The sequence below is a fragment of the Acomys minous genome (genome assembly GCF_964271855.1).
Source record: "Acomys minous genome assembly, chromosome: 5".
In the NCBI taxonomy this organism is placed as follows: Eukaryota; Metazoa; Chordata; class Mammalia; order Rodentia; family Muridae; genus Acomys; species Acomys minous.
The window spans coordinates 59999341-60015877 of record NC_140494.1 but is presented as its reverse complement, the minus strand read 5'-3'; the positions used below and the strand labels follow the sequence as shown (position 1 = coordinate 60015877).

General features: G+C 43.4%; 1 protein-coding gene and 1 long non-coding RNA gene across 3 annotated transcripts in view; one reads left to right on the top strand and one right to left on the bottom strand.

The window, feature by feature from the left end:
• The window catches only part of NADK2 (NAD kinase 2, mitochondrial), a 46792-nt gene that overhangs the window by 3383 nt on the left and 26872 nt on the right, over positions 1–16537 (top strand). For both annotated transcript variants that reach the window (XM_084781459.1, XM_084781460.1), the window contains exons 2-4: positions 10192–10280; positions 11058–11146; positions 12244–12325. In XM_084781459.1, the coding sequence (XP_084637585.1) occupies positions 10192–10280; positions 11058–11146; positions 12244–12325 (260 nt within the window). The remainder of the gene's footprint in view (positions 1–10191; positions 10281–11057; positions 11147–12243; positions 12326–16537) is intronic.
• On the bottom strand, positions 9735–10185 carry LOC311597255. Its single transcript, XR_014779152.1, has 2 exons — positions 10041–10185; positions 9735–10001 (listed from the first exon to the last, which is right to left on the bottom strand). It is a non-coding gene; the product is annotated as an uncharacterized lncRNA (long non-coding RNA).

Genomic DNA, 16537 nt, shown 5'->3' with positions numbered 1-16537 from the left:
GTTTCCTTTTCTTTGAAAAAAATAATATGGTGTAGCTTACGTTGTAAGTACCTCCTGGGCAGATAATTCTTTCCCACATATGGGCAGTCAGCTGTGTAAGTAGTTACGGGATTAAAGAATGTGATCTGCTGTGCTGCCAGGGCCTGCTACGCTGAGCCTGGTGCTGTCAGATCTCCTCGCCACAGGCACCAGCGTGCTCTATCTGGGGGAGACCATCTGGCTCTTGGCTCGTCTGCGTGTCAACACCCAGAGGCGCCCTTCTTCACCCCGGGGACTGACTGACATACAAATTCCTGAGCCTTCCTGCTCAGTGTAAAGAATTCCTACACTTTGCTTCTTGGAACCATATGCCTAAAATTAGTGGATCAATCCCAGAGACCTACATATATCTCTGTGTGTGTTTATTACCAGTTCCCTGTGTTGTCAAGTGCTTCCTAAAATTACTATGAATGAAGCCCAGAGACCTTGTCTGTCTGTCTGTCTGTCTATCTGTCTACCTCTGTCAGCCGTTCCCTGCGTTTTTGAGTGGTTCCCAGGTGATACCCCGAGAAACACATTTTAGTACTTTTCATAAACAAGGACTCCTGTCTGCCCCTTGGGCTTATTACTTGTAGAACTCTGCATTTTGCCAGTCTTAAACAACGTTAATGCCCATTAGCTGTGCTGGCAATGCCGTAACAGTCTTTCCTTCTTCCTGTCCCCTCTTACTCAGTTTTGGCCCCTGCAAGTAACTTGTTTATTCATTTCTCGTGTTTCCCTTTGGAAATAACCTCTGTTTGCAACAGAACAGAGAAGTGCTTTTACTGTACCTCACCTGAAGCTTCTCTTTCGCATAGCGGTATTTCTCAGATTCTCACACTGAGCGTTCTCAATATGTTATTTAATGGCACAGCTGTATCATTTCATTTTGTGCAAATGTCTTACTTAGCTCTTGGGTTGGTTAAATTCTCTATCAAATATAGCTACTGCATTACTAATCCTATGTTCATATATATGAGAACGAGTTCTAGAACAGCGACCTGAAAGTGGAAGAACCGAAAGGCGTGTGCATAGGTCTCTCTCATAGATCTCTCATGTCGCCTCTCAGAGACTGTACCCATACATGGTGGCCCGCCTCCATCTCTGTCCTGACTGGCTGGACTTAGAATCTTCTGGAGACACTCTACTGAGACTGTCTAGGAGGGTGTATGTACCCTGAGTTGGTTAACCGAGGAACGTGGGTAGCATCATGCCATCAACTAATGTCCCAGGCTGAGTCAGAAGGGAGAAAGTAGAAGCTGAGCTGATCACCAGCACTCATCGATGACTGCTTCTGGGTAGTGGGCACGAAGGGAGCAGCAGCTTACGCTCCAGCTGCCACCTCTGTCCCACCGGAACGGCCTGTGTCCCTTTAAACCTTCATCTAGAGTGAACCATTCCTTACTCAAGTTATTTATTTATTTATTTGTCATTACACACAATGTTTATTTTCTGCAGTAGTGTATGAGAGTACCTACTTTTTCATACATAGTTTATCAAACATTTGTATCTTTGCTCACTTGGTTGAATCTGCATCATCTGTTGGTGTCTTTAAGTTTGCAGCCCTGTTTGTTTTGGTGGTGTTGTTGTTGTTTTGGTTAGTTGGTTTTTTGTTTGTTTTTTCTGCCCTCCAATTTCTGTTCATCCTTTGAGGTCAGGTTCAGACATAACCCTTTCAGAAACCCTTGAATTTGCTGTATCTCTGCCTACCCTTATTAAATATTAGGCTGCTCTGATGAAAAATGGCGTCTGTGATTGTTTCTGCAGACTGTCAGCTGTTTATGGGCAGGTGTTCTCCTTGTCCTCCAACTGCCGTTGGGATCTTGGGGAAGTGATTCTCACATCCTCCAGAATGACTTTTCACATTTCTTCCTGAGGCTGGTACCAGCTTTTCCCCCCATCCTGGGCTTATCACCATCTGTCAGTATTCTGTGTTAGCTGGTAAGCCAGCGAGTGATTGCCAACATGGGATCTTTAAAGGAGTTCAGGCTACAGTGTTTGAGAAACAAATTAAACAAATGATGACTTTGGGTCAGAAAAGATTTTAAGCTCTGTGGAACACAATTTTGGAAAATAGAGGCTGAGAGTATACTTCATTCCATAAATATTTGCATAAAAAAGACTGACAGTCTACTTTCCTCTTCTCCATCTTTGTCCCCTGGGTGGCGGCCATGATTTGCACCTTGCCTGCCCTGTGGGTTGTCAGCTAAACTGAAACAAGATTGTCCCCGAGCTTTCAAAAAGAGAAAGATTGACTGTCACAGTAGCTGACATGCCCTGATGTTTTTTAGTCTCCACTGTTAGCGGAGTTGCCTGGGAACATGTTAACTACAAGGCTGTGGCCAACCACACAGGTGTCATAGGATTTGCTTTCCAAACCCTGGTCGCTCTTCCGTGCTCTGAAGTGTGGGGAGGAAGTTCTGCGTAGATGCAGATGTTTTGTTTATTGATGCATGTTTATGTCATAACCAGAAAAGTTGAAGTTGACTTTATGTAACAGAAGCACATAATTTTAAATACCAGCCAGTGTGACAAATTACTTCATGCCTTAGAGAAATTATATTTTGTTTTTTTCCTTGTGATGAACCAGATATGCATTGTCTAGGAAATTAGACCAAGTTTTACAACGTATTTGTGTTCAAGCAAGGACAGGTCACCCAGCTGAAAGTTTTATGCTTGAAGAAGTGACAAGGGTTTGGTCATTCCAAAGGAAGCTGCTTTTCTAAGATCACTGAGATGAACTAAATCGAGTTGTGTTTAACACTTGGGAAGTGGTCATTGGTTAAATTTCTATTGCTGCCATCAAACCCAGGCCTCGTCTATGCTGTGTAGTGCTCTGCCGCTAAGCCACACTCCCCAGCCACACGGAGTGGCTTTTGTTTGTTGTTTTCTTTTAAAGTAATTGGGTTGAGGCAGCTATAGTTCTGAAGTGCTGCCTCTTTCACCAAGCATGTTTGTAAAAGTCTATGTAATAAGTACTTGCCAGAGCTTCCAGATGGCTCAGTGGGGAAAGCAAGACTGAGGACCCAAGGGTGATGCCCAAGGTACACAGTGGAAGAAGAAAACCAGCTTCCTCAAGCTGTCCTCTACTTCCGCATGCGTTGGCGGCACACGGCCAGCAAGTGCAGCTGTAACCATTGTTTCTGTTCATAGAAACGTGCTAGGTGTAGTTGTTAGGCAGAGTCACCAGCATCCAGAAGGCCTTGCAGTTGACTTAATTCGTTCTCTACATAATTTTTTTTATTTAGTGCATATGTTATTTATTTAGTGGTGTGGCACAGGCGTGACAGTCCGAGGACAGCTGGCAGAAGGTTCTCTCCTTCCATCATATGGTCCAGGGTGGCAAGCTCAGGTCGTCAGGCTGAGTCAGATGTCTTTACCCTCTGAGCAGCCCAGCGGCCCAGCAGCCCAGCAGCCTGACTGAATTTGTTTGATTAGTAGCTATTTACCAGGCCTGTACTGAGCCAGGGACCAAAAACCAGTATCCAGTGTTTGGGGGAAATATATTCCATAGTCTTCTAACACTGAAGACAAAGTGGTCCATGGGCATCCGAAAGGAGGAGACTAACTGGGAAGGATGGGGATAAAGGAGGGGAAGGACCCTTGATTTATTTTATTTTGCAACTTTTAAATAAACTTTTTTGGGTGCCATGTTCAGTGTTATGGTCTTCAATTATGAAGTATTTCACGCCTGTAGGAGAGTTTCACAGTAGTAAGAGCCCTGTGTAGATACAGCTTTTCCATATTTGCTCTAGAACATTTTAAAGGGATGAGGAGTTGGGCCAGAAGATACCGTGGGGGATTCATTTGAGGAACACCTCCCAGCTCCTTCTCAGAGGCGGTGTCTCCTGGCTTGGAGCTCACCCATTAGGCCACACTGGGTGGTGGTAAGGCCGGGGATCCATTCTCCGACCTCTGCTCCCCAGCTCTGGGGTCCTAAGTGAGGGCCAGCACGCTCAGGGTGGGATTGAATCCGGTGCTCATGCTGGTGTATGTAGCACATGCTTTTCCAAATGATCGGTCCCTGCCCTGCTGGAGATTTGTTGGTTTGTTTTTTGTAAGAATGGTAACTATTAGAATCATGGCCCTGCCCATTTAGCTAGTGTCTTTCCAAGGGTGATCTCTGGCAGTTTGAAGGCGTTGGGTATATACCATTATCAGGCAAATGGTTTTATATTGATATGACTCTCGACAGATAGATATAACATCTTATGCATCTTTAAAAAGTTACAGTAATAATGTAGGCTTTAGAATATGCACCTAGTCTTTACAAATTTGCATTTCTTATTTGCTGTTTAAAAAAGTTATCTGTAGTGATACAAATGAATTCAATATGCAATAATTGCTATGTAGCACTCCTCTTTGGGGATAATTGTAGGTTGTTTGCAGTTGCTCTATTTTACTTTTAAAAGTCTGACTATTATTGTGTGTATGTGTCTGCGTGCATGGCTCGTGTGTGTGTGGGGGGGGGGTGGTGCATGTGTTGCAGCATACAGGTGAAAGCGAGAGGACAGCTCGGTGGAGCTGGGTCCCTCCCTCCTCCTTTTCATGTGGTCCGGGAATGGAACTCAGGTCCTCAGCCTTGACAGATAGCTGTCTTTGCTTGATTTGCCATCCTGCTAGCCTACTTCTCATGCTAGTAAGAACAATTCTAAGTAAAAATAAGTTTTTCACATGCATTCAATGAATGAGTCCCCTAATCTGAAAATTAGTACCAGCAGTTAGCAAGGCTTTTTGGCTCCTGGACTCACTTTGTAGACCACACTGGCCTTGAACTCACAGTGATCTGCCTGCCTCTGCCTCTGCCTCTGCCTCTGCCTCTGCCTCCCTAAGCACTGGGATTACAGGCGTGTGTCATCACTCCAGGAACTTAGCAAGGTTTAACACTTATTTTTTTCTTTTTTCTTTCCAAATTATAGAGTGAAGTGATAACCTTTTATTTTTAGGATGTTACTAATAGTGACGGATGGAAGAATTTGTGTGGAGAAGAGAACAAAGAATGAAGTTCATCTTAAAGATTTTATTATGTATATAGTGCTCTGCTGGCATGGACACCTTCAGGCCAGAAGAGGGCATCAGGTCACATTATAGATGGTTGTGAGCCACCATGTGGTTGCTGGGAATTGAACTCAGGACCTCTGTAAGAGTAGTCAGTGCTCTTAACCTCTGAGCATTCTCTCCAGCCCTGAAGTTCACCTTACAGCTAACAAAAACTGAGACTTTGATTCAGTCAAAAACTTTACATCCTGACTCAGTACTAATTGTAGTAAAATGTTAGCAGACACAGTTTAACCTAATTAAGTATACTATGTTTTATTTTCTCTTTAATCAGCATTTTGGTTGTTCTACTATAAGGTAGCAGGGCATGGTCAGTGCTCAGCCTTAAACTTATTGAGGCCACCTAGGTATACTGGATGTGACAGATATTAAGTGTAATCCTAAGAGTTGACGTTCTCTGCTAATGCTTTCCAGACCTTTTTTGGCAGTAAAATGCACTCAGCCTGTCTGTCTTCGTAGGAGTGGAGTGAGTGAGGTGGATAAAGGTCTGATTTTATTTGAGTATTTGGGCAATAGGATGAAGATGGCCGCGCTGGTCTTGATGGCTAGGATGGGGGCGAGAGTTTAATCAGACTTGTAAGGCGTTAGTTTAGAAGACCCAGAGGCAGGCTTTCACCTTCAGCTCTGTGAGAGTTGATGGCGTCCAGAGCTGAAGCTGGCAGTGTGGTCGGACACGACACAGCTTGGAAAAAGTTTATGCACAGGAATATATAAGCCTGGCTGTGGAGATAAAAGTGAGAGAAGAATTCAGGGTGGCGTCTGGGTTTGTTCAGGTAACTAAGAAACGGATGCCTTTAGTAACGGGCGTGTGACTCTCAGAGCACATGTGAGAGGGGGACGACGGAGTGTTTAGAGTTTTTAGGGTGAGAACTAGAACTGGGCGGAGTGCAGGGGAAGGCGTTTGAAAACTCGAGTCTGTCTGTGACAGGACAGATTTCGTTCCTCCCCTCACTCTGGAAGCCAGGGACCTGGGTTGGAGATGACTCAGTGTAATGAAGTGAGAGCTGATTAAGAAATCCACAGATGGAGCCTTCACGATACCAGCAGACGGGGAGGGAGGACATAAACAGCACGAACAGAACCGGCCTTGCACTGGGCGTCTGTGGGGATGGGCCGTGAGCACCTGCGAGGGGAGGCGGTGCTGGGGGCCTGGGCATGACAGGTGGTTTTGTACCTGCTGAAAAGGCACCACACACATACTTTCCAGGCAGTTTTGCGTAACAAGTCACCTAGTTAAGTGTGTGAAAGGATTATTGAGTTATACCTAGCGAGTTCACATAGCAAACTTCCATTACCTCACAAGATTGTGCACTTCATATGTGCTGAGAATGTAATTATTGACCTTTCATGGAAATTGAAGAGTTCGCAGTAATAACACTTGACTGATTGGTAAAGCAAGCTTTAAAAAGTTGTAATATGGAACATTGCAAAGTTGAGAATGAATTCTAAGTTTTCTAAACTTTATAATTGTAAACCATTTTACAAAAATTCACTCACAATTGATTTTCTTCTGATTAAGGTGAGTTTGTACGTGTTTGCAGCCATGTTATTTTCAGGAATATAGCTATCACAGTTTGTGTTTTACACTGGCGTGAGTGCTCTGTACATGGTGGCTCAGGATAGTCTAGTTGATGTTTTTTAAATTGTACTGCTTTGCTGCTTATCTGCTTAGTGTGGCTAGTCCTTGTGAGTGAGCCCAGCTACTCCACCAGCTCCATCAGCTACTCCACCAGCTCCATCAGCTACTCCACTAGCTCCCTCAGCCACTCCACCAGCTCATCAGCTACTCCACCAGCTCCATCAGCTACTCCACCAGCTCTATAAGCTACTCCACCAGCTCTATCAGCTACTCCACCAGCTCATCAGCTACTCTACCAGCTCTATAAGCTACTCCACCAGCTAGTGTGTTAAAGAAAATACTACAGGCAATTGTATTCTTTAAGTAAATGTTGACCCTAAGGTAGAGGGAGTGTTTTCACAAGGATGAAATTTGAGATAAAGACTTTGTTGCTAATCTTTATCTTAATTTCCTGCGGCCTGCTGAGAACCAGGAAGTAAGAACAGAAGTTTCTTAGCCTGTTTATGTCTTTTGTTCAAGAGTGTGTGTTCATATGGTCCAACTCAAAAATTGTATCAGAAGAGCCAATATTTGGACAGGTTATTGAAGTCTGCGTTAGATACGTGTATGTTTTATTTCTAGCAAATAAGAAACAATAACTTTGATAACAGTATTCTGAAAGATTTATTGTACATTCTAAATACTTGTCATCTCATCTTCCTGGGCTATTTGTCGTCTCCATTTAATAAGTTTGATTGAGCTCAACTAATATTTAAACAAGTAATAGTTGGGTGCTCAAATATTTGCAAACATATATTTAAAATCGTAATTTCTAGCTTTGTAGAATGTTTGTTCCTAAAGTGAAGTCATGTGTGTGGTGTTACTGGAACAAAATAATATATTCCTTCTATTTCTTGGCCTCTCCTCAGTTCTAAACAGGTAGAGAATGCTTTGCAGGCAAGTTGACATCTTTGGCATCAGCTTATGCACGGTGGTTGCTTTTCTGAGACATGCAACCTCAGCAGTCCCTTCTCCCCTCCCCCAAAGGCCAAAACATGAATGAATGAATGAATGAGTGAGTGAATGAGTGAATGAACGAATGGACGAGGGAATGGACTCACTGAGCAAACGCTTGCCTAGTAGCCTGGTCCTGAGGGTACCCTGGTGAGCAAGAGAAGACCACTGCTCTGTGTTAGGTGTGTTCTAGTCAGGGGCCGCAAGCAGGTTTTTAAAACATACACTCATGGCAAAATCAGCAAAGGGAACTAACAGACTTTGGGATAGACTAATTGACTCTATCCCAAAAAAAGTAACTGGTGAGTGATAAGCATTTCAGGGTCTCAGCTGTGTTGGGGTTAGGCTGTAATCACGCATCAAGGCTGAGGAGTTAGGTTGCAGGAGGGAGAGCATTCCCGCAGGTGCAAAGAAAAGAGTGGGTGACTTGGTGCTGGTTACAGCTGTGCGCTTACAGATGTGTCAGAGTGAGTGAACGTTTGTGTGGGGAGCTGAACTAGGGGGCCAGACAGAGGCCCGTGCATCTGTCTTGATAGTGATGGTGGTGAGCGTAAAGGTGTGCAAGTGATGAGCGTAAAGGTGTGCAAGTGATGAGTGGAAAGCCATGCACTGATGACGCCTGTGACTTAGTAATGGGATATGAGGATGAGGGAAGAGGGGTCTCAAGTGTGACTTAAGCTCTAGCTGGGGAGTCCGTAGAGTGGAAAATCAAGGGCTTCATTGGAACATATGAAGAGATGCCTGTGAGCCATCTAAAGGAAGATGCTAAGTAGGCATGTGGGCCAATCCGTGTGGAGCCCAAACTCCTTGGAGCCTAGGAGGCAATTGGGAATCCTTGTTCGTACACAGACTTCCTTTAAAGCCGTGGAGGGAAAGGGTAGCGAAGAGAGGCCCTTGTTCACACGGCTTGAAGGGTGGTTGGGTGAAGTGTTAGATCTGAGTGATGAGGGATAGAAACCTAAAGGTGAGCGCTGTGATTGTCCTTAACCGGAAACAAGCAATTCTGGTCATTTTGGCTAAGGTCAGCGAAGAGTTTTTTAGGTTACTAATTTGGTCTGGATATAATGATTTTAGTGGATAGCAATCAGCTTGTCTGGCTGTCTGATATAATTTAGCACCCATCTATTAATGTTCAGAATAGCCAAATGTTTTCTTGTACTTTTTCTTTTGGGGTCCATACTTTAAATGGTAAAAGAAAAGAAAAGTGCGTTAAAGAATTCTTAACCCTGTATTTGTAAAGACTGGGATGGTAGGCATCAAAATATGACCAGTAGTCATTCTTAAGAAATAAGGTATTTGATTTTATTTTTTATAAATGCCTTCCACATTTAGTGGTATGTTTGTAATCTTGCAAAAGCAAAATACAGTTATAAAAGAGAAATACAAACCTGGCTTAGAGGCACACACTGTACTATAAGTACTTGGAGGCTGAGTAAAAAGTTTAACTTTGAGGCCAGCCTCTGCTACACAGTGAGATCATGATTCAGCCAGTCCCAAAAGTAAAATACATTATTACATTTTTTAGTAGTTAGCTTTACTCTGTAATTAATGATAATGTTTAGATTTTATACTGGACACATACTTTATGGTTTTTTTGATTATTTAAGTCTTTAGAGTATTAATGGTAAGATAAATATAAAATATAACTCCAGCCAGCTGGGAAGAATAATGCTATCTGGCTAGGAGGTACCCTTCTTCAGAGACCTTTCTAGCCCTTTGTTTACCCGACACAGGGCAAATTCCAGATAGGGTCCATAAATGCGAACACAGGAGCAGCGGATCCAAGTGGACTAAAGGTCAGCCAACGGCCTTCAGCAGTGACAATTTGTCTGTGGCCTCTGGATAGCCACATGTAGTCTGGTAAAGCCATTTAAAAAGCCATATGGAGGGTGCCATTTGGAAACTGTCGGCTGCATGATTCAAAAAACCTAATGCTGTGTTTGATACTAAAATCAAATGATGATACTCTGAAACCTGGCCTTTAGTTGAATTTGAATTTGTTCAAACTCATAGACAGTTGACTTCATAGACAGTTACTAAAATGTACCTTTAAATTTTTTATTTTATGTAGAGCTTTTAAATGACATTCTATTTTGTTTTTTGTTGTTGTTGTTGTTGTTATTGTTGTTGTTGATTTTTCAGAGACTGGGTCTCTCTGTGTAGCCTTGGCTATCCTGGACTTGGTTTATAGACCAGGCTAGCCTCGAACTCACAATGATCTGCCTGCCTCTGCCTTCCGAGTGCTGGCATTAAAGGCGTGCACCACCACCGCCCAGCTCAGTGATTAAGAGTACTGACTGCTCTTCCAGAGGTCCTGAGTTCAATTCCCAGCAACCACATGATGGCTGACAACCTGAGTTCAATTCCCAGCAACCACATGATGGCTGACAACCATCTATAATGTGATCTGATGTTCATTTCTGTCCTGCAGGTGTACATGCAGGCAGAGCACTGTATACATAATAATAAATAAATAAATCCTTAAGTGACATTTTATTATATGTAGTATTTGATATAAAATAGCATTTCTTTTGTTTCCGTAGCTTGCACTGAAAGGCTCCAGCTATAGTGGACTCCTTGAGCGACATCGTATTCACACCAAAAATGTAGAACATATAATCGATAGTTTGAGGTAAGTCTGTGGGGTGGAGCTGTGAGGGGATTTTATATTCAGGATTTCTGATCTTATTTGTACTGACAGCTAATTCTTAGAATCTTAGTTAAAAATACCACATTTCCAGAAAATTATACTGAAGTTAAAAGACCCGATTTTTATCATTTTCTGAGGAAATTTTTGTCTTATTCTTAAGTTTCAAGTATTTCTTGACAAGTGCCCTTTCTGCAGTTAATTCAGTACACAACAGGTTTATTTCCTCAGAGCAGAGTGACAAATACGACTGTTCATTAAATGTTCTGTGTGTCTAAGAGTGACCATTGTAGACTTTTCTTCAGTTGGCAATTGAACACGTTGAAGGGCTCTCAGAGGGATCTGAGAGAGCTAATCACCAAGTGCTTGGAGCGTCTGCCACTCGGTGCATGCTAGTTGAGCTTCAGGTAGCAGCTATTTGGTTTTATAATGGATATACATTGTGCTATATAATCAATATAAAATATTTTTATATTAAATTTCAGCATCAGAAGTAGGAAAGTGAAAATCTGATCAATATCATCAGTGGTTTTAAAATTTGTTTAATGCACATGGAAAGTTTGTTGTCACCTTTTATTTATTTGCTTCCTGACTTGTTATAGTTAATTGGCTTTATATGCTAACTTTACACACTATACCTAGATTTGCTTCTACAACAAAGATTTTATTTTATTTTGTTTTTGGTAATAATCTGCCTCTTAGAAAATGTGTGTGTTTTAGCTGTGTCACCAGTGGAACAACATGTGTAACTTCTTACCCTAGGGATGAAGGGATTGAGGTCCGTCTGGTAAAGCGAAGGGAGTACGACAAGGAGACTGTGCAATGGGCGGATGCTGTCATCGCTGCAGGAGGTAACTGCTGCCTCCAGACAAGGTGCTGGGGATGGGGTGCTTTCCAGGGCTGTCATTTCTGGGTTCTTGGAGTCCAGCTATTTGGAATTCTTCAACTCCTTTGAGACAGGTTTTTTGTTGTTGTTTATTTTGTCTTTTGTTGTTGTATTTTTTGTTAATGTTAATTTATAATTCTCGATGCTGTGAGGTTCTCTGTGTGTTTAGTCTTTAAATTCAAAAGGTGATTTGTTAGTGTATTTTGGTTTATTTATGGTGTCTTAATAAAAGAACCACTGGTAATAATTTATTGAAGTTATCATTATTTGGCTCCAATATGCCAAAATGTATGTTTTCTTAAATTTTGTTATTAGTGACCATTTTTTCCAGCTTTAAATTGAAAGTGGTTGTTGGTGAGAACATACTACTAAATTTGGACATGGTTGAATATGTCTTTACTATAATATCGCAAGTCTTTGGACAGGTTTATAGCTCAAAGGGAAGGAGATGTTGGGATTAGAGCCCAGTCCTGGACAATGGTGTCCAGGTGAGTGGCATTATTGTCATTGAAAGGGTTGTTGAGGTGAGAAATTCTGCTAACCACTGTAATATGCAGGATAGCCTGTGGACAGTCTTCTTATGTAAACATTTTTCTGCCAGTCCTGTTACTGTTGACATCTTGAATCAATGTAATAGGCGCAGCACAAGAGGCACAACACAGTACAAAAGGCACAGCACAGTACAATGGGCACAATAATACAACAGGCACAGCACAGTACAATGAGCACAAAACAATACAACAGGCACAGCACAGTACAGCAGGCACAGCACAGTACAACAGGCACAGCACAGTACAGCAGGCACAGCACAGTACAGCAGGAACAGCACAATACAACAGGCACAGCACAGTACAGCAGGCACAGCACAGTACAGCAGGCACAGCACAGTATAAGGGGTGCAGCACAGTACACGAGGCTTGGCATTCCAACAGGCATAGGTGGAGGGGAAGCTGTGGCAGTCAGCTCGGAGGGTATGGTCTTAAAGGAAAATTACTAGTTTTGAAAATGTTGTTAAAGCTACTTTATAAGACAGGTCTGGTTGTATCTTGCGCTCTGCATTAGGGGATGGCACGATGCTTCTGGCTGCGAGTAAAGTTCTGGACAGACTTAAACCAGTCATTGGGGTCAACACTGATCCGGAACGGTAAGTGAGAATATGTATTTTGTGTCTGGTTTGTAAGAATAATTTTTAAAAGTGTTTTACATGTGGACATTTCCACTTTGTTTTGTGTGTTGCTGCCTATTTTTGATGAATCTTAAACCTTTGAAGCTATTCTGTATTTTTTCTATGTAGTCATTATGTGGTGCTCTGTTGCTTCAGGGATTTTACCATAGTGCATGATGTTAAAGTGTAAGCATGTTTGTTCCTGGCTACCATGAGCATCAGAACATATTCCCAAAACAAGTTAGTAAAGAATGTACAGTTGAGCAAGTGACTGCTGAGCCCCGGGAAGACTGGTGTGCGCCACCCTTCCTCCGTCTCCCTTTCACAGCTTGGGCCTGGACAGAGTTTCTGCGCTGGCTCCCTTTGGGTGAAAACTTTGGCTTTTCTTGGCCAGCTTTACTGACATTTGCTCTTTTCTTTATTCCAGACATTTAGAGCCATGGCCATAGCCAGACTTTATAAAATCCACGCGGAGTTTTCCCCTTGTCATAATCTCATTTCTAGAAACACACACTCTTATCTCAGTGCAGTCTTTCCCCTCACCTCCACAGCAGCGTGCAGGTCTCCTCTATTTTCTTCATATTACTTATTTCTTTGATGGCTCCTTAAATATTTTTAAGTCATTATCTTTCTGTTCAATTCTAGATCGGCCTGTTTATTCTTTATATTCTTATATTATGCTTGAAAAAAAAATCATCCAGAAAAAAAAAATCTTAGAAGCTTGGAAGGGCTTGCAAGTCCTTCCAGCTTAGTCTCCCAGGCCAGGGGCTCTGGGCTTGGCCACAGCCAGGGCTGCCTGCTCTTGTATGCGTCTGCATCCTCCCTTCCCTGGAGTAAGCTCTCCCCACGGTCACAGGGGAAATGAAGACAGGATCTCCTGTCAGCTGTTGCCTGTCCCTGGGTTCCCTCTCAGCCTGCAGGCTCACCCAGGACTGTGCCTTTCCAAGATTCCTTTGTGCTTCCCTGCTGCACTGCTTCTCGATTGAGCCCACAGATCCGTGGCTTTTTCTGCATTTGTCTTTCCTGCTCCTCTGAGACCAGTGACATCCTGACCCTAGCAGACACTATAGTTTCTGTCTCTCTTGACTTGGAGGTTTTAAGAGTAGCTCCCCCTGAGTCTGTTGGCATCTATAAGCTTCTGTTTTTCCTACATCTGTGGTTTTTTTCTTTGTGTCTATTCCTTTTAAAGGAACTTATTTTTGGTCACTGTTCTAGAGCGGTGGCGTCACAGACGGTTTCGCTGTTCTAGAGCGGTGGCGTCACAGACCGTTTCGCTGTTCTAGAGCGGTGGCGTCACAGACGGTTTCGCTGTTCTAGAGCGGTGGCGTCACAGACAGTTTTGCTGTTCTAGAGTGGTGGCGTCACAGACGGTTTCGCTGTTCTAGAGCGGTGGCGTCACAGACCATATCGCTGTTCTAGAGTGGTGGTGTCACAGACTGTTTCGCTGTTCTAGAGCAGTGGCGTCACAGACCGTTTCGCTGTTCTAGAGCGGTGGCGTCACAGACCGTTTTGCTGTTCTAGAGTGGTGGCGTCGCAGACCGTTTCGCTGTTCTAGAGTGGTGGTGTCACAGACCATATCGCTGTTCTAGAGTGGTGGCGTCACGGACCGTTTTGCTGTTCTAGAGTGGTGGCGTCACAGACCGTTTCGCTGTTCTAGAGTGGTGGCGTCACAGACCGTTTCGCTGTTCTAGAGTGGTGGTTTCACAGACCAGATTTTGGGTCCTTTTGTCCTTTGTTGTCTAGAATACCCTGTGCTTCTGTCTTCATCCTAAGTGCGCCTGCTGCAGACAGTGACACTTCATACTGTCTCTCAAAGCCCTTCAGCGACGCCCACCCCTCCCTAGGAAGTCTAATGCTAACTGTGGTTAGCATGGCCGACCTGCCCTGCCTTTCCTCCGGTGCTTTTAGTTTTAACACTTAGACCCGTTTTTTCAGGAAACTAGTCCACAGGCGGTCACCCTCACTGAGTCACAAGCCTCATTATCTGGCGTCTCCTGACAATCTTCTGCCCTAATCTCCTGTTACTTTTCTTCATTTTTCATGCTGTTCAAGCAAATTGGCCTCTTGTCAGATGCATTAAAAAACCCAGCATGTGTACAAATGATCACTGCTTTTCTCTGCTGTGTCTTTCTTAATAAGTGGAACCATTACCTGTGGTGAAGTTGTGACATCTTCCTTATTCCCTCAACTGGTAATAAATTCTAGGAATTATCTTTGATTCTACGTCAAAAAAATTTAAATAAATTCTTTGGGAATTTCATACTGTGAATTTTTACCAAATTTGCCTTAATTCCCCCCAAATCCACCTTCACTTCTTTGCCCCTTTAACAGCTTCTTCTTCTTTTCCCTTAATACCTTATCTAACTCAGTCTGTGTTATTCATCACACACTGCTAGGTGTGAGGCTCCCCACAGGCGTGTAGCTGATCCACCAGGAGCCACTCATAGAACCCTGGCTCTGCTTTCCCCGGAAGCCATCAACTCTCATAGCTCTTGAGTTAAAGCAAGGCCTTACGACCCTCTCCCACTCCTGTTGGGCCTTGTCCACAACCCGCCGTGCCCAGAAGGCTCGTTGAGTTCATCTTTTACCCTTTTCACTGCCACTAAACACAGCGCAGGCCTTCATAGACTCCTGTAGAAAATATTTCAGTGGCCAAGTGTTCAAACATAGAAGCCTGTGGGGACATTTCACACAAACTAACTCACGGTCTTCACTTGCTTAGTAAGAGTAACTCCTAAGTACTTTATATTGCTTGTGGCTAATGTGATCACGGTCTTTTTCTAAAGCGCAAGTCTGATTATAGTTACTCTTTCATTGCAATCTTTTATAATTCCCTTATGATCTTCAGGACACGATGCAAATCCCTTAGTTATCATGTGCTGTCGGCCGTCTGTTGCTTGCCTGCTTTTCTCTTCTCCTCATATAGTTCCAGGCCTCTAGAAGTGTGACTTCCAGCCACGTGACATCTGTTCACGCTGTGGCTGGAGACCCACGCGAGGAAGCTGCGGCTCTGGCAGGAGGCTTTGACGACATAGGAGGCAGTGGGTGCTTCCAGGGCGTGAGGCCGCTCTCCATAAGGCTGGTGCCTTTTTCATCACTTCCTGTTCTTCTGCCATGGGTGGGCTTGTGCTCTGCCAAGCTCAAGACGGAGTGCAAAGATGCAGGGCTGTGCTTCTTACCAGGCAGGCCTCAGCTGCCTCTGCTGGCCTCCGAAATGCCCCGCACACACGCCACTCAGCGCCTGTCTTCTTGTTCTTCTCTCCTTGTCTCTTCTGTCACACTGTTAATTCCTTTGAGTGTGGACCTTGTACCTTCATTTCTCTAACATTAATGTGGTTTTACACACACAGTGTTCAGGAAACTTCTGAGTAATGTAGGCAACTAAAAGATTGTAGGGAACAGGCCTAGGACTTGAACCTGGCTGAATTCATGTCCTCTGAGTTTCAAGAAGTGAGGCCATTAGGTTAGTAATTAACCTTTGATTCTCTTCGGTGTTGATGCATGTAGGTTTTAGACATCCTTAACAACTTGTTTTTATGCATCAAGATAGGAGGCTGTAGCTGGGCATGGTGGTGGGTGCCTTTAATCTCAGCTCTAAGGAAGCAGAAGCAGGTGGATAAGTTTGAGGCCAGCCTGGTCTACAAAGTGAGTCCAGGACAGCCAATGCTACACAGAGAAACCCTGTCTCAAAAAACAAAAACAAAAACAAACAAACAAACAAAAAACAGTTTTAACTTAAGTGATTTTTATTGCTGAACTGTGTTTTCCTAAAAACAAACAAATAAACAAAACAACAATAAAAAACCCAACTTGCTTTTAAGTCATAAACCTGTCAGATTTTGAACAAACTATGAGGCCTTAGATCTGCCTAAGGAGGCCAGAAGACAAAACAGAGAACTTCTAAATCTATTGTTTTAAAATAGAGGAAAGGAAGACTGTGTTACTTCCTTGTTATGAGCCCATCGAGAGCTGCAGGCATCTGAGGGCTTCATGCGAGACAGAACACTGCTTTAAGATGATTCGCTCACATGGCTTCATCTGAACTAAAAATATCATTGAATTGTTGTCTTCCGTCTTCTGCATGGAGTCTGCTGAGCCTGGTAATGATTCACTTTCAAGTGCCCTGGCAGTCAGCCTCCCTTAGCATCCCAGCATTCTCAACTCTGTGTGGCTTCAGTCAGGGCTGGCTAG